At 46.6% G+C, this 17,923-nt stretch overlaps 1 protein-coding gene across 6 annotated transcripts in view; it reads left to right on the forward strand.

Annotated features, from left to right (window-relative positions):
• Ablim1 (actin binding LIM protein 1) overlaps nucleotides 1-17,923 on the forward strand; it is a 285,120-nt gene that overhangs the window by 150,649 nt on the left and 116,548 nt on the right. For all 6 annotated transcript variants that reach the window (XM_085694144.2, XM_085694146.2, XM_085694145.2 and 3 more), the window contains exon 2: nucleotides 956-1,090. In XM_085694144.2, the coding sequence (XP_085550270.2) occupies nucleotides 956-1,090 (135 nt within the window). The remainder of the gene's footprint in view (nucleotides 1-955; nucleotides 1,091-17,923) is intronic.

The following is a 17,923-nucleotide window of genomic DNA, read 5'->3' on the forward strand; positions in this document are numbered from 1 at the left end:
GTGTTGGTCAAGTGCAGAGTCTCTGATCTGTCACATGGGTTCTAAGGCTCTTCGTCAGCAAAGGAAGTGGCTGGCAACAAGCAGCTACTGACATTCTCTGCCCAAGGAAGCTGCAAGAGACACAAACCCTGTGGTTGCTGGAAGCCAGGTGCTGTCTCACTGCCTCCTTCCTGCCCCTCTGCAATTACTTCAGGTGCCTGCACCCAGCTCTGAGGCCAGGCAGGCAAATTAACTTTCATTTTCTGAAAATTGCACTATGGATCTAAGAGGATAATCTCTGTGTGCCCCTTCATTCACACCCAGCTGGTCAGGTCCTTTGTCTTATGGACAAGGGAGCAGGTCGTGTGCAGAGGAATCCAGGGTTCACAGGTTATTTTAAGCTTTTGCTCATAGTATATGTGAGGAGCTGTGTACACCATGAGAGTCTCATTATGGGCCTCCAGTAGGTTAGATGAGTCCCCAGATTAAGATAGAAAATGTCTCTGGTGATAGACAGCAGTGAGAAACTGGCTCACACAGCCTAAGTTGTTACCAGCTCATGAACGTTCTGTGAAGGTGGGAGCTGGGACATGAAGTACAATTAGGAAAGAAACCAAATGGACGGTAAGAAATGGAACCTTGGCTTTACAGGGACGCCTGCTGCAATGGGCTGAGTCAGCAAGAAGATGCCACAAATACTGAGTGAAACGAGATTGTGTTTGTGCAATCTGTAGTTCTTGAAAAGTTGAGGCAGAAGACAGCATTTGTGTCCCCAGTGGACTCTTCAGGCTGCCCCTGACGCATGCAGCTGTGGAGCCAAGATCATGAGGTGGGGTGTGTGTGCCCACCTCATGTTTCTCGGATGGCCGTGTGGCTCATTTTCCACTGCGTGCCGGTAACAGTCACACATCCTTGCAAAGACAGTTTTCTAGACATTTTTCTTTTTCACCTAAATCTTTTACTGTTTTTTTTCCAGTGGCCCATCCTCAGGACCCTCACCACTCCACAGAGAAGCCTGTCATTCACTGCCATAAATGTGGGGAGCCATGCAAGGGCGAAGTGCTTCGGGTCCAGACCAAGCATTTCCATATCAAATGCTTCACCTGCAAAGGTATGGTACCTCCAGCATCCTGCCCAGCGGCTTGTAGCCATCAGTATGGTCCTCTGAATGCCACCCCAGACCTCTGGGTGATATCTGAATGCTTTAAGAAGTTCTTAACTCATTCTCCTCTAGTTTGGAAATAGATTAGACTTCAGGGGGATACCAGACCCTCTCAAGGCAAAGTCTTGGGTCATTAATTGAGGTCCTGATTTGGGGGAAGGGGCTTTGCAAAAATACAATGAAGTTTTTGAGATTTTTGTATTCCCTTTTTTCTCTCTATGAAAGAAGAGATCCCTAGTAAAGTAACTTTGCTGCCCGTTATTTATGGAAGAACTGGAAAACTTTCCCTTTGAGATGGCTGTTACTATGAGATGCCTGGCGCTTAGAGAGACAGGTCAGTGGTTAGGAGCGCTTTCTATTCTTGCAGAGGACCCCATGGTGGCTGTAACTCCAGTTCCATAGGATCTGACACCCACTTTGGCCTCAGTGAACACATCATGTGTATGCTTCGTATGCACACATGCAGACAAACATTCATACCCCAAAATTTTAAAAAACACAAAAATCCTATTAAATAAAAGATTGGATACTAAGTCACTGTGTGTGTGTGTGCATGCATGCACATGAAAATTCAGCCTCCATACAGAAAAGCAGTTCCCATCCAAATGATGTCCTTAACACCGTTGTCCACGAGACCATGTCCTACAGCTCACACAGGCTGACTAGTTAGTCTAGGTACCCTGAAATGCCATATCAGTGTACGTCAGGGGAAGGAGAGTACTTGATGTGTGTTTTGAGACACCGTTCACTGGAGTTCTGGAAGTGTCTGTGTGCTCAGGATATGCACGTGAGCAATGCAGGAAGAGAGGAACGTGAACCTCTGAGCCTGCTCCTTGGTTTCCCTTCACACCTCCCTGTGTTCAACACTTCATTCCTGGACCCCAGGCTTCCCTTTCAGCATCCTAGGTGCGAACTCTGCTCTGCTACCTAAGCGACCTGTTCCTACAACTACATTTATTTAAAAGAAGTGTTTTAATGCATGTGCTATACACGGGGATTATCTGATCCTTCTTGCTAAGAAACCTCTGGAGTAAGTATGGTCAGCTGGAGTTTTCTCACAGCCCACGTGATCCTTAGGAAGCGTGGGCCATTTCCAGGGTGCCAAGTGTACAGTGCACCGTAAAGCCGGAGTCCTGGCATGCCAGTAAGCAATGAGACCAAACTCTGTGGCTCAGTGCCCTATCTATGAAATTACATACTGAACCATGTGCTAGCACATAGGCTTGCTTGGGCTGGATTCAGGTAACCACAGATGTATACAGCACAGAACCTGGATGAGCTCGGCTTCCTAGAGAGCTGGTCTGAGAAACGGGGTTCTGATTCTACTCAGTTTGGATAACTTGGAGTCAGCATTTTATTTTGACCTATAGTTCATCAGTTTCCAGAGACATGGCCTCAAGAAGTAGATCAGACATGAAATAAATACAACAAATACAGCCAAGCATGTCAGGAGAGTGGTACTTCCAGTGAACTCGGTGGTCACTGTACCTACTTTGAGGGACTCAAACACAGTCCCCTGTCCCCTGATGACTCCTTGGTTTCCTTATTCTCTAGTTTAAATCCAATGGCTGAGTATAGCTTCTTTACATTGGAAAACTGAACCTTGTACCTTGCTTCATGCTGTAAATGAGTTCCTAAAGCTTTGAGTTTTTTCCTTAGACTGAATTCTATTTTTAGAGCTGTTTCTTAGGAAGTATTTGGCAATTTAACAAAAAGTTGCTAAAGGGAAGTATTCTTCTATTCTTGTCAGTTTGTATCTTCTCACACTTAGTCTGTCAGGATTTGCTACTTTGTGTCCCAGCCCTATGGGGTTTATGTTTTCCTGTTGAAGGTGATCAAAGCTCCCAGATGGCGCCATGGAGGGGATCCGTGGCTCTTCCAAACATTCTAGAGATGCATCCCTCAGTACTCAGAGCCTTTGTATACAACTCAAAATACTCTAATAGACGTGTTGGAAAGGTAACGAGGGACAGGCACACTTTGTTTTCTGCCTTATATTCCTCTCTTCTCCCCCCCCCCAGCCATATCACTCCTGTCTCCACCTCCCTAGTGCTGGGAATAAAGGCGTGTGACTACCAAGTGCTGGGAGTACCTGTGTGTGAGTTCTATTTCTCTTTTTAGACAGATTCAATCTCACATATCCCAGGGTGGCCTTGAGTCCGAGATTAAAGGAGTCCAAGATTAAAGGTACCACCACTCCCTGGCTGCTAGTGGCTTAGCTCTGCACTCTGATCTTGAGGAAAGTTTTACTTGTTAAACCACAAATAAAATATCACTACATGCAACTATTGAGCTATCTGCCTTCTTCTCACTCTAGCTTGATACACGTCAATTTGGACTCTTCCTACTGAGAGTGCCCAAAAGCCACCTGTGGGTACGCGGCCACTACTGAGCCATGCCTCAGATTCCTAGAAACTTTCATCCTTTGTGGTCTCTCGTTCCAAATTCTTTCTGGGGTCAAATTCTCAGACTTCCCCTAGAAGGCTAAGTGTGGCTTCAGCCCACATTGGCCACCACTCTGTTTCCCAACCACTGGCCCCAGGCAGCGGGGATTTTTTGTTGTTGTTTGTTTTTAGCAGATTTTACTGAGTAACAATGGGGAACAGGTAGCAGCAGCTGTCAGGCTATCTTCAGCTCTGTAAACTTCTCATTGGTCGGGGTCTGTCTTCTGTCTCTTTGTCCTTTCCTTCCATTGCTTCATTTTTCTTGAACTTTTAAAAAGGTATTTTATGTTTATAGACACTTTGCCTACATGTGTGTCTGTGCACCACATATGTGCAGTGCCCACAGAGGCCAGGAGAGGGCACTGAATCCCTGGAACTGGAGTTACAGACTGTGGGAGCCACCATGTGGGTACTGGGTTTGAACCCAGGTCCTCTGGAAGAGAAATCAGTGCCTTCCTCGTTGGGCAATCTCTCCTCTCCCACTTCTTTTTTCAATTAAAAGACTGGGTTTTTTTTTTAAAGATTTATTATTTGTTATGTATACAACATTCCTTCCATGTGTGCCTGCAGGCCAGAAGAGGGCACCAGATCTCATTATAGATGACTGAGTCACCATGTGGTTGTTAGGAATTGAACTCAGGACCTCTAGAAGAACAGCCAATGCTCTTAACTGCTGAGCCATCTCTTCAGTCCAAAAGACTATGTTTTTAGAGCAATTTTAGACTTACAGAATTTTTCTAAAAAGCATCTTGTACAAGCAGGGCTGTTTTTCAATCTGCTATCTTTTGATAGGACTCAATAACCCTCCACAGAGACATCCCTACAACCCCTGGGATCAGGTTGAGGGGTCTGTAGGTGGCAGCAATCCTGTCTTCCCCAGGTGCCTGGAGTCCTTACACACCAGTTTCATGTTTTTCCAGTCACAGCCGCTGAAATCTAGTTGTGCTGTTCAGATAACTAGTGAGCCAGGTCCTGGGATGGAAGATTCCAGGGCAGAGCACTTGCCACACCAGCAGGGCTTTTGTCAAAGCTGGCTCAGCGCTGACTGAGCTATCTCCCCTTGCTCTCACCCCCACCTAGGCCACTCCCCACCCCCCCCACCCCCACCCTACTGTCCTCCACAGATGCGCACATTCTGTCCACAGCTTTAGTTCTTAAGGGTTGTTTTCTGCAAACAGAAAGAACTAGATCTCTGTGACAGAGAAGAGGAAAGATGGATGGTTTCTGCTTTAAAAAAACTGGCCTTGAGAGAAGGGAGAGAGGACACTGACCTCTGAGAGCCAAGCAGGTAACAGCCTGAGAAAGGGCGCTGCTGGGGGACAGAGTCAACACAGAAGGAAGAACCGAAAATTGAAGCGGAGGCCCTAGAGTTATTGGAAACAGACCGGCCCAAAGCGTCCCTTAGCCCTCAGGGGAGCCTATCAGATCCAGGGCATTCTTTTTAATGCTTTAGAATTTTCTAGTATTTAAAAACAAAATGAGTCTAGGGTATTAATCCTAAAGATATTCAAGAGAAACAATACTCATTATGATGACTAATATATCAAAACACTGAATAAAAATACCTACTATATAATGGAGCCAAATTATAAGTTGTGAAAGATCTTTAGATACCCCTGATGCTGATAAATTTGTCTTTCTTAGAAGTCATTCCTCCCAGAGCAGAAAACTGCAGAAATACCAGCAGGTCCACACCCATGTGGAAAGGAATGCCCTGAAGGTGTCGGGGCTGCTGACTCTCCTGGGGCAGACTACAACCACACTGTAACAATCAAGGGGGACTTTGAAGCTGTCACATCACTAGACTGTTATCACAGAAAGGCTAGGTAGTCAAGAGGAACTCTGAAGCTGCCACACCACAGGAATGAAGGAAAAACAACTTTTTTCTGTTGCAGAATGATTGTTTTTTGTTGTTTTTGTTTAGTTTTTTCGAGATAGGCTTCCTCTGTAGCTTTGGAGCCTGTCCTGGAACTAGCTCTTGTAGACCAGCCTGGCCTCGAACTCACACCTGCCCCTGCCTCCCAAGTGCTGTGATTAAAGGCGTGCCCCACCACCACCCGCTCTGCAGAGTGATTGTTGACAGGTAACAGAAAGGAGGGGTGCTGAAGATGACCCGGAGCTGTTTCTTTCTCACAGCTCCTCCTAGTGCTGATGGCGAGCCCCTCGGAGGCGGATTGCCTTCTGTCTGGTCACTGCAGAATACCCTGTGCCTGGGTCACACAGTGAACAATCAAGAACTTGTGGTTCTTTGTAGCTTGCCTATCAGTAAATGCTGTGATGCTCTCTGCGCTTCAAGTCCTATTCACAGGGCCACCGCAGGCCTGTCAGAGGTGGCAGGTGCAGGAACTCAGGCTGACGTGCGCTGCCCTTCCCTTAGACTTTCTGTCACGTGCTCATGTGAGCACCAGTTTAGGGCTATTTTGTGGCTCAGTGGAAAACTGGTAAAACTCCAGAAATATAGAAGCAGTTTCTTATAACTCCAACCCCTGCCAGCAGCTGAACCCAGGCTTTTAAGAGCAACTTGGGAGAATCCTAGGTATTCAGACACAGATAAGGAGACAGGAAGAACCAGGATGCAGGGACAATAAAGTCTCATGCATGAGCTCCCTTCTCACTGTGAGCGAGAAGCCAGATTCGTGCCATTGTCCTCTGGGAAAGTATAGGCCTGAGTGTTGGAAATTTTATATTTTGTAGCCTATAACTGTGTTATTTTATCAAATAAATGCAATTCAAATCTTTTAAAATATTCAGTTTTAAGTTCCAAACTGGAATAAGATAAATGTTCATAATTTCTCTGAAATATACTGCACATATACTCCAAATGAATAAATGAAATGTTTATAGTTCAGTGATAGACTAATTATAGATCATTACTCCTAAATTATTCCACCTAAGAGACTAAGACTTGATTGCCGTTTGGGAGTGGGGCAAAGAAGTTGTTTGTTTTATGCTTCCCAGCATGACATTTCTAACACACTGAGAAAATTGTTATCCTAAAATTATTTTTCACTCTATCTAATGTCATGAAACCAAAGGTCTTTATAACCTCTTAAGTCCTCAGGAGTGATACCGCCATTCACATTTACCTATACTGTTTAATATTTCTCTGAAAAAGTCTCGGTTATTTTTCCTTAGATTGTTTCTATGTAGAGAAACAACACTGACCATCGATTTATTGCCCTGCTATATACACTTGCCTTTCCAAATAATTATACTTCTTAAGAAGTGTGCTGACTTCAGAAGACGTTGTGGGGCTGGGGCTATAGCTAAGTTTGCTGGCTGCATACCCAGCACTTACGGAGTTCTGGATTCAACCCCGAGTGCTTTATAAATGCATCATGGTGGCGCTTGCCTGGCAATCCCTCGGGATGACACTCAGGAAGTGGAAGGCAGGGGACTCCGAAGCTCAGGGTCATCCTCAGCTGTACAGTGAGCTTGAAGCTAGCCTGGACTACATGAGACTCTGTCTCCTAAAAAAAGTAAATTAAAAAGAACATTAAGTAAATAGCAGTAGGGAGTGAATGGCCAGACATGGTCAAGGTGATACTTGAATGACACTGGGTAAGTCTGGAAAGATGGATCCCGGAGTCATGGAGGGCGCCTCTCGGAAAAGAGGAGGCAGTTGCTGCTGAGGTTTGGGGGGGGGGGGGTCCACCGGATCACCCTGAAGCTATGACATTATGTCATCAAACACTTTGACTGCTATTAGTGGCAATTTTACTCTGCCACTAATTACATTGAGGGAGTGAATTTTTGGTCACCATTTGAAAGTATCATGTAGGAGCTAACTGTACCTGGGGTATTCCCCCCTACCCCTTATTTTGTTCAGAGCAATGATGTTAGATTTTATTCCTGTTTTTTATTATTGTGTGTGTCTGTATGAGCATATGCCACATGTGTGTGGTGCCCATGGAGGCCAGAAGAGGGCCTCAGAGCTCCTGGGGCTTCCTAAAAACTGAGCCAACTCTCCATCCCCAAAGCAAGGCTTTTTTTTTGTTTTTGTTTATTCAAGTATCTGAAAACACTCTTTCCACTTCTTCCCCTCCTCCCAATACCCTCCCACTCCCCCACTCCCTCTCCTCCTCCCTCACCATTCCCAAGAGCAGTCAGGGTTTCCTGTCCTGTGGGGAATCCAAGTTCCTCCCCTCTCCCTCCGGGTCCAGGAAGGTGAGCATCCAAACAGGCCAGGATCCCAAAAAGCCAGTCCATGCAGATGCAACAAGACCCAGTGCCATTGTCAATGGCTTCTCAGTCTTCGTTTGGACCTCGGGGGCTCAGTCAGCCCCCATGTCAGCCACATTCAGAGAATCCGGTTTGATCAAATGCTCGTTCAGTCCCAGTTCAACTGGCCTTGGTGAACTCTCATTCGATCAGTCCCCTTGTATCAGTGGGTGAACGCACCCTTCGCGGTCCTGACTTGCAGTGCTCCAATGTGGGTCTCCGTCTCTATCTCCATCCATTGTCGGATGAAGGCCCCCTCTGATTTTGCTTTCCTTGCTCACGATCTCCCTCCCTCTGCTTCTCATTTGGACCTAGGGAGTTAAGTCCAGTGTTCCAATATGTGTCTCTGTCTCTATCTCCATCCATGACCATATGAAGGTTCTGTGGTGACATGCAAAATATTCGTCAGTATGGTTATGGGCCAAGGCCAGTTCAGGCACCCTCTCCTCTGCTGCCCAGAGTACAATCTGGGGACTTCTCCTTGGGCCTGGGAACCCCTCCAGAATCAAGTCTCTTGCAAACCCAAAAATGGCTCCCTTAGTTGAGATATAAACTTCCCTGCTCCGAGAACCATCCTTCCTCCCTCCCCCCCCATTCCCCCAAGCCATCCTCAATCCTCCCCCTCTCCCCTCTCCCTAACCATCTTCCCCTACTTCCATCCCCCCCCTCCAAAGCAAGGCTTTTGATCGTGAAGTATTTTACACCAATGAGAGAAAAACAACAAAAATCAGAGTCTTTGATAAGATCTACCAAGACCTTAAAACTTTTTGACCACATTTAAATACAAAAAGAAGTCTTTGGTGTGGCTTTCATTAGTGGCAGAAGCAGCATGTAGATACAGCTTCAGTGTCCTGAATGCTGTAGTCCTCAGCCTTTCTCCCTGGAGACTTGCTGCTGGCCACGGAAACTAGAAAAAGGTGTTTGTGATGAATCTAGGGTCTACAGGTAATTTTCTGTTATGCCTAGAAATTTCTAGAACTAAGTTTCACTTTACGAATGTTACAGCAGCAGAACCTTCAGAAAGGAGGTGGGAGAGTCCCATCAAAGTCGTGCGTTAGGAGGTCCCACGTGTCACACAGTTTGAAAGCTGGAGATGGGTTTGACATAAACTCCCCAGAAAGGACTTTCTTGGTGGTCTACCCTGGTTCTGTTAGATCAATCAGCATCCGACCTTCTCCCCAGCCTTACTGACTGCTCTAATCAGCTCCTGATGACCTGTCTGAAGACAGGGGCATGACTGCTAATACAGAGACAGAGGAGGGAACCCAAGTGTACTTGTGAATTCTCAGTCCATCAGAAGAAGCCAGAACCCAGAATTCGTTCCCACAAAGCTACTTTAGGATATCCCAGGCCCATCGTGTGGTACCGGCTGCAAAGAGTTCTCAGACAGAAAAGAGAGAGGCTGATCTAGAGTTAGACAAGTACGGTTTGTTGAATGGCATACAGATCAAACCATGCTCCTGTGATATTGCAAGCACAATTGAGTCTCTGTGATTTGGGGAGGAAAGATGAGCCAATGTGTGGTTTAGGGTAAACGTGACTTCATCCTTGCTGGAAAGCGTGGGATTTATCTAAGGTGGACATCAAAGCACTAGGGACGTCTGTCCAGCCATAAAGCTCCACACACCACAGCCGCTGTGAGCTTGCGTCACTCGTACCTCCACTCATTGTCCACTTTTAATGGCTTGCCAGAAAATCATGGTGAAAAATCGGACGAGAGCTTCTCGGGGACATTGCTATAGTTACAGCTCAAGATGGTTGCAGTCCTGTGGTTCGGGATCAGTCATTCGTCTCTACCACGAGTTCAGGGTGGAAAACTAAAGTCGAGTGAGTAGCAGTGGACGACTCTATCGGCATTTGTGAATCCTGATCATCAACGGTAACGTTTGCTTACTCAGCAAGCACTCTTAGAGTGCTCAGCTACACAAAGAATAAGTTCTGCGTGATTAAGTTGCGCATATTAATTAGGACTTGTCTGTGCCTTCGCAGGGGTGTTAGTCAGAAATCCATATAATCATGCAGATACAAGTCAACCATAGTGATGGGTAGGTAAGATCAATGACAGGCTCTGTGTGAGAGAGGCAAGCTCACAGCACTAAGGCTGCCGTGAGTTTCTTGTCGTGAAAATACCCCGAAGAGAGCAACTTGGAGGAGAAAGGGTTTATTTTGGCTCCAGTTTCAAGGTCCATCCAGCATGGTGGCGGATCATGGCAGCAGGAGTTTGCGGCCCTTGGTCACATCGTGTTCACAATCCGGAAACAGAGAGCAATGGATACATTTTACATTAACATGGTCAGGAGACTGGAGACCAGAGGTGAAAGGTGATGGCTTAAAGGGAAGCCCTTGAGCTGCTGAGGGAGGGAGTTATGGACTTGACCTGGAATCCCCTGGGGAATGGGTCTCTGAACACTCCTTTAGGAGAGTATCTTGATTGCTTTAAGTGAGATGGGAAGGGCTCACCCATGGGGGTGGCACCGTTTCCCAGGTCCTGGAGTGTGAACGGTAGAAAGAAAAACTGAGAGGCGCCATTTATTCATCCATCCTTCTCCCAGAAGGAGTAGAGGCCAGAGGCTTGGTGTGTTTGAAGCAAGGGAAGGGACAGTGGTCAGGGGTCCCTCTGTTCACTGCCACCTCTAAGAGGAAAAGTTTGAGCTGCTGTGAAAACAACAAAAACAGCCAAAACAGCATAGGCTTCGCTAGTCCAAAGAGCAGATTTACAAAGCACCACTAATTAAAAACTCAGAGATAGAAATTGGGGTTCAACCTGAAGACCAGAGAAGCAAAGCAGCCAGCCACTGGTTCTTACCTCTACCTCAATCCAAACTGGCTATCCTGCCTCCAGGAATCTCAGAATGAAACTGAGACTGAGAGCTGTCTCCTCTCGTTTTATAATCCTCTCTAGGGCTGCGATCAAAGGCATACACCACTGGGATTAAAGTCATGCACCTCCTGGTTTCTATGGCAAACTAATGTGGCTACTGGGATTAAAGGTGTGTGTCACCACTGCCTGGTCTGTAAGGCTGACCAGTGGAGCTGTGTTACTCTCTGATCTTCAGACAAGTTTTATTTATTAAAATACAAAATGAAATATCACTGCAGATTTACTTTTTTTGTCTTTTTTACTAAAAGTGACTTCATTTCTACATAAGTAAGCCTGGGAATATTGACATGTGAGATCTTCACATCCTGGGCCTGTGAAATGCAGAACATCTCACAGCCAACAGGTCAGAGTTCAGGGCTACAGGGGTCAAAGGTCACGGTAGTAGTTACTTTTCAGTTGTCATCACCCAGTACCTGACAAAAAGGGAAGGCGGCAGGAGCATGGGGCAGCTACGTTCAGTATCCATAGAAACCAGACAAGATGTGCACCCAAGCTATACAACCTCGATGCCCCTCCTTAGAAATTCACTTCCTCTAGCAAGGCTGGACCTCATTAGAGGTCCCACAGTCTTAGAAAACACCACCAGCAGCCGCAAGGGTTCAGATACATTTCACATCCAACCCCAACAGATGTATATGGTACAATAAGCCTGGGAAAACTGGGGATCTGGCGGGAAGGAGCCGGTGATGAGTAAACCAGGGCTGGATGCAGGGCGGGTACAGGCGAGGGAGAGACACACGCACCCTCTCAGTGCATGCAGAACTCAGTGGTCTGGAATATTGCTAAGGGGACAAGAGGTGTCCACAAAGTGTGCATGTTCCCTTACAACTTAATAACCCTCCAGGACCAGAAAGGGGCTGTGCTCAGTGTGGCAGGAGACATAGAGGACAGAGGTGGGCTATGGTTTATAAGACATCGATTTTGGCGCAAAATTTCAAATAGGAATGAAGGAAGCCATAGTGTTTTCTTATCATTTAAAAGATGGCGTTTTCAGGCTTGTGAGATGGCTCAGTGGGTAAGGACGCTTGTCACAGAGCAGGACATCCTGAGTTAGAGTCTTCGGACCCACGTGGTGTCCGAGAGAACCAACTCCTGAAAGATGTATTCTGCCCTCCACGCATGTGCTGTGACACACACACTAAACATCATAAGAATTAAAGATAAAAGATGGCACATTAATTATAAAAGCTTTATTTCTTTTCAAAGGAATGGAACTAGTTTTCTATGTTATTTTTAGTTACATCATTTGAGACTTCTGAACACTGATCGTCTGTGGGAGATATCATATCACGTGAGCTCTTCTGGGTTAGCGCTGGCAGACACCCTCCCATAGAACCGCATTCCAGCAGACAATTGTCACTTGGCTATGGGTTAGAGGGAGTGAAAAAAATGATATTTTGATAGCTTTTAAGAAAAATCCATTCTTTTTTTCTATAATCAGCAGAGTCCGTCACATCAAAGATTCCTTCTGAGGGGCTGGAGAGATTGCTCAGTGAATAAGGGTGCTTGCTGCATGAATGTGGGGGCCTGAGTTCAGATCCCAGCACCCACAGAAAAGTCTCGATGTGGGCCACGTGTGCTTGTAGCTATGCTGACTAGTGTTTTTGTTAACTTGACTTACGCCAGGGTTATTTGAGAAGAAGGTTTCTTAACTGAGAAAATACCGCCATAGAATCATCCTATAGGCTATAGCCGTGTCTGTGGAGGATTGTCTTGCTGATGATTGATGCGAAAAAGGCCCAACCACGATGGTGATACCAGCTCCACACTGGGCAGGTGGTCCTGGGGTGATAAGAAAGCAGGCTGAGCAAACATGAGAAGCAAGCCTATAAGGCATCCCGCCATGCCTTCTGCATTTCTGTCTCCAGGATCCTGCCCTGACTTACCTTAGTGATGCAGTGTTCCATGAATTCTAAGAGGAAACAAACCCTTTCCTCCCCAGCTCGATTCTGATCATGATGCTCATCACACAACAGAAATGCTAAGGCAGTGGCTCCAGGGCTCTGTAAGCGAGAGGCAGAGGGTCCCTGGGGCTCACTGACCGCCAGCCCAGCTTCAGACACAGCGAGACATGCGGCTCAGAAGGGTAAGAGAGTGTGTGACAGAGCAGAGCGTTCCGGGTCTTCCGGCCTAGGCATGTGTGCATGCACACACAGCCACACACACAGACACTGCTTGCATACATTCAGGTATACGTGAGCACATGCGTACGCACACACAAACCCCTTGAAGTGTTCAAACCCATGAGAAAGTATGACCTGTAAGGCAGTGAGTTGGAATGTCTTTTTATGAAAAGATCAGGTTCCATGGAAAGGGCGTAAGGAGAGTGTCCCATCGCCAACAGGACTTTTCGCTGTTTGAAGGTTGGTGAAGTGTTCCTAAGATGGCATCAGGCGGCATTCCATATGGAAATATGCACTTACCGAATACAAGGCTTTTTATGGCGTGGCAGCTGTAAAAACTGGAAGAAGGGAGGAGACTTGATTATACAGGCTAAGTACATCTGTTTAGTTTGTTTAGTTAGTTTTATTTAAAGTAAATTTCCATTAATTATTTAAGAGATAGCTACACTTATATTTAATCTATGAAATGGAAATCTGGAAAGTGATTAAATTGATGAACGTTTGTGGGTTTTTTTTGTTTTTTGTTTTTTTTTTTTTTTTGCGGGGTGGGCAGGGTCTTACTCTGTAGCCCAGACTGATCTGGAATTCATTATGTGCCCACTAAGCCTGTCCCCTGGCTCCCTTCCTGCCTCGTATTCCTGAGTGCCAGGGTGGTGGGCATGAACCGCCATGCTTGAGACTGGGTGGGGCCAGTAGGGTCCACAGGGGGGAGAGCAGAGACTGGGTGGGGCCAGTAGGGTCCACAGGGAAGAGCAGAATTAATGCAGAGCGGATGGGCTGGCCTGGAGAGAAGGGCAATGCTGGGGAAGGGCCAGGGAAGCAGAGCTAAGCCCTCCCTCTTAGCATGTAATGGAGCTTATAGGGAGGTCTGATAGACCCTGTGGGGACCACTTCTTGCTGGTACAAATGGCATGTGTCTGCGGCCTTACATCTGTTGTGGGGTTAGTTCTCAGACCCATACGGAACTTCCTCTGCAGCTTTCTCTTTGGTGCACAGATTTCAGAGGAGGCAGAAATGCAGCAGCTCAGTCGCGGGGCCAGGAAAGGGAAAAGAAAAGGAGAGACCAGACTTTAATGGCATTTACCTGCTGGTCCAGTGAAATTTAAATCCTGAGCATCAGCAAAGCCGGTCATTTCAAGCACAGATAGCGTCCCTCTCCCTCCCTCCCTCTCTTGCCCTCTCTGTCTCTCCTTCAGTGTTTGTGAAGTAAGCACCGTACAGTGGGCTGTAGCCCACCTCATTTGGGCTTCTCCTGTGCTTATTTTCAGCCTGAAAGCTTTATGTTAAGGTAATTCCTGCTATGGTGAAATATTTTCATGTTTGTGTTAGAATTCTGGATGGCACCTTTGTTTCTTGAGCCGCTCGTAAGCAAGTTTGTTTGCACATGAAATTTTACAACATGTTCTAAGATACTGTGTTGTCAATGATTTAGATTTATTGAACAGAGGTTCCGAAAGCACCCCTTCTCACCAGGCCTCTTAAGATCATATATCCAAATTCTGCGTTATCTATTAACCCCCAAAAGCATTACTTTGGAGCCCATTCTACTATCTGGTTGGCCTTGTACATATCTTCCCTCCCATAAATGATCATGGATTCTGATTTGCATTTAGAAGCCCATGAAAAGCCATTACGATCCAGTTTTGAGGCTTAGCATCTGAGTCCAAGCATTTGCAAGAGTTATTTCTGGCAGAAGCGGCCCCCGCACATCGTTGTTGGCGAGTGTTGTTCCGCTATTTTGAGCGCTGAACTACAGCAACGGCCCTTCTGAGCTACTTTCTGAGGCCACTTCAAGCACACCGCTTTGTATCCAACACTGACGGACGTCTGAGTGGTGGGGACGATTGCAAGACGCAGCCTTTATCGTCTTGATAAAGGGAAACGGTGAGGAAAATAAATGTAAAGACATCACTGGAGGAGCTGGGAAGATGTTTCTGCGGCTGAGGGCCTGACGTTGAACCCTCAGCACCCACATGAACTTGCCTGCCTGTGACCCCAGGACCATGAAAGCAGGGACAGGAGCATCATCGGGCTCGCTGGCACACACTTCAGAGACCAGAGGAGGATGCCTGGGGTCCCGCTCCATCACCGTCCATCTTATTCCTTTGACACAAGGTCTCTTGTTGTACCTTAGCTGGATGGGGCAGCACTGGGCATTGAACCTAAGGCCTTACATATACTAGGCAAGTGTTCTGCAGCTGAGCTACAGTCCCAACCCTTCGTGCCCTGTCCTGTGATGACTGACGGCCGGCATCTTCCCTAGAAAGTAAAGAGAGGACCCACCAAAGGCTGCTGGTCCCCATTAACATTCCTAAGGATCATGTTTCCAGGTCTCCTGTCACTGCTCTGAGCTGGCCAGGCTCTCTGCAGTCAGCAGCCTGCAGAGAGAGGCAGCCTCCAGCTGCAGACAGAGGAAAGGTCTTTGGCCTGACGCCCCTGCACTCACCTTCAGGCAGGTTAAAGTCTGGCCCCTTTGACAAAACAATTTCAGTATGAAGTATTGATTGGCAGGTGAAACATCACGGGGCTGGGTTTGTTGTGGCATCGCGTGAGCTGCGGCCTTAAGAAGGTGGGAGACGCTTCGGCAGCTCAGCTCAGGCCGCGGATGCGCTGCTCTGCTCCCCCCCCACACACACACCCTGCCACCTCCACACTTTGTTCCTCTCCTGTTCTAGGGTATTTTTACAGCCCAGGCAGCTCTTGTTCATTTGTTATTTTAAGATTTAAGCTTCTAAAAAACGAGCCTCTTACTAATTTCACAACTTTCATGTAAAAATTCTTGGATGTGCGACTCCCCCATTTAACCAGTAAATTTTCCTCGTCGGTTTGTAGAGGGTGAATTCACGAATGTAACATCAACAAGGCACAGGGATGTTTGTAGCCAGGCTTCGGGGTGGTGAAGCCGGGCAGGATTATTCAGTGGCATTAGAGTAAGGAACGTTTTAATAATTGATCCTGGAAAAGAAGGCGTGGGCCTTTGTGCTGGCAGCCTGGGCTTTTAATGAGAGGAATCTGTAGTTTTCCTTGGAATTATGTCAAAGTTAGACTAGTATACATATTTCCATTTGAATTTAGCCTCACCAACTGAAATTATTGTGATCATGAAGATGGGAAACGTGTGTGCTAAAGCACAAGAGCTCCTTAGGACAGAATATCTAAAGGCAGTGAGATGACTCAGGATCTGGGGGAGGGAGAGAGCCAGCTCTCCCAAATTGCTGACCTGCACACATGTTGTGGTGTGTACATACACATGCACACAAAATAAATGAAACAATAATAATGTGTGTGGAGAGATGGCCCAACAGTTAAAGGCCCTTGTGCCCTCCCAGAGGACGCGTGTTCAGTGCCCAGCATCCCCATCAGGAGGCTCCCAATTGCCTGGAGCGCCGGATCCAAGGGACCAGACTCTCTTCTAACCTCTGTGAATACCCACACACTTAGCATCTGTGTATGTGCGCACACACACACACACGCATACACACACTTGGTGTACACACATTTTTTTAATAATCAAGTAATAAAAATGTTTTAAAGTTCTACTGAAATCCATTTAGTACTCACTTTCAGAAACTCTGATAAAAAAGAACAACAGCTGAGTCAGCGTGCAGTGTCTGTGGGCGCCTGCAAACTCAGGATGAGCGTGTCAAGGACACACACTCTTCATCAGTGAGGGACCTGCACGGTAAAGGCACAGAGGGCCTTCCAGACAGACGGTCAGACAGAGGCTGCCGGGGAATGTGGGTTGGGGGCGCTGAGCAGAGTCTGACTGAATTGCCCTGGACAGAAAAGGCATCAGAATCCAAATTTGGAGCCTTTAATCAGCAAGAAAGAGCTTGTCAAACACACGCCTGGTTCCTGGGTGACGAGATGACGCTATGAGCTGCCAGTTAATGTCCCAGTTGACACTGAATGGGACGTCTTCCCTTTCCTTTGTGACCAAGTTTTGGTAGTTATTTTTTTAAAAGATTTATTTATTTTTACTTTATGTGTATGAGTGTTTGCCTGTGTGTATGTATGTGTACCACAGGGGTGTAGCACCTATGTGTATGTATGCACACCACAGGGATATAGCATCTATGTGTATGTATGCACACCACATAGCTGTAGCACCTATGTGTATGTATGTGCACCACAGGGATATAGCACCTATGTGTATGTATGCACACCACATAGCTGTAGCACCTATGTGTATGTATGCAGACCACAGGGATATAGCATCTATGTGTATGTATGTGCACTACAGGGATATAGCACCTATGTGTATGTATGTGCACCACAGGGATATAGCACCTATGTGTATGTATGCACACCACATAGCTGTAGCACCTATGTGTATGTATGCAGACCACAGGGATATAGCACCTATGTGTATGTATGTGCACCACAGGGGTGTAGCACCTATGTGTATGTATGCACACCACATAGCTGTAGCACCTATGTGTATGTATGCACACCACATAGCTGTAGCACCTATGTGTATGTATGCACACCACAGGGATATAGCACCTATGTGTATGTATGCACACCACATAGCTGTAGCACCTATGTGTATGTATGCACACCACAGGGGTGTAGCACCTATGTGTATGTATGCACACCACAGGGGTGTAGCACCTATGACGACCAGAAGAAGGTATCTGGTCCCCAGGAACTGGAGTTATAGATGATGTCAGCCCTCATGTCAGGGCTGGGAACCAAACTTGGAGACCCTGAAAGAACAGTAAGTGCTCTTAGCCACTGAGCCATCTCTTAGGCCTTGACTCCAGCTTCTTCTAATTATGTAAAAATTATTTTATTTTTACTTTATGTGTATGGTGTTTTGCCCTCATGTATGTTTGTATGTCACATGTGTACTGGTGCCTGCAGAAGCCAGAAGAGAGCATTGGAGCCGCCAGAACTGTAGTTACAGATGGTTGTGAGGTACCGTGTAAGTGCTGGGAGTTGAAGCTGGGTCCTCTAGCAGAGTAGACAGTGCTCTTAATGGCTGCACTCTCTCCCCAGGCCCCCAGTCTGAGTTCTTAATGCATTGTTATCTTAACTGTGAGCTTTCACTGACAACAGTGGTTGCTTTGAGCAAGTCTGTTCGCCAAGGCAGGAAGCAGAATGCGCGTGT

The sequence above is a fragment of the Myodes glareolus genome, chromosome 7 (assembly GCF_982192425.1).
Source record: "Myodes glareolus chromosome 7, mMyoGla1.1, whole genome shotgun sequence".
Lineage (NCBI taxonomy): Eukaryota > Metazoa > Chordata > Mammalia > Rodentia > Cricetidae > Myodes > Myodes glareolus.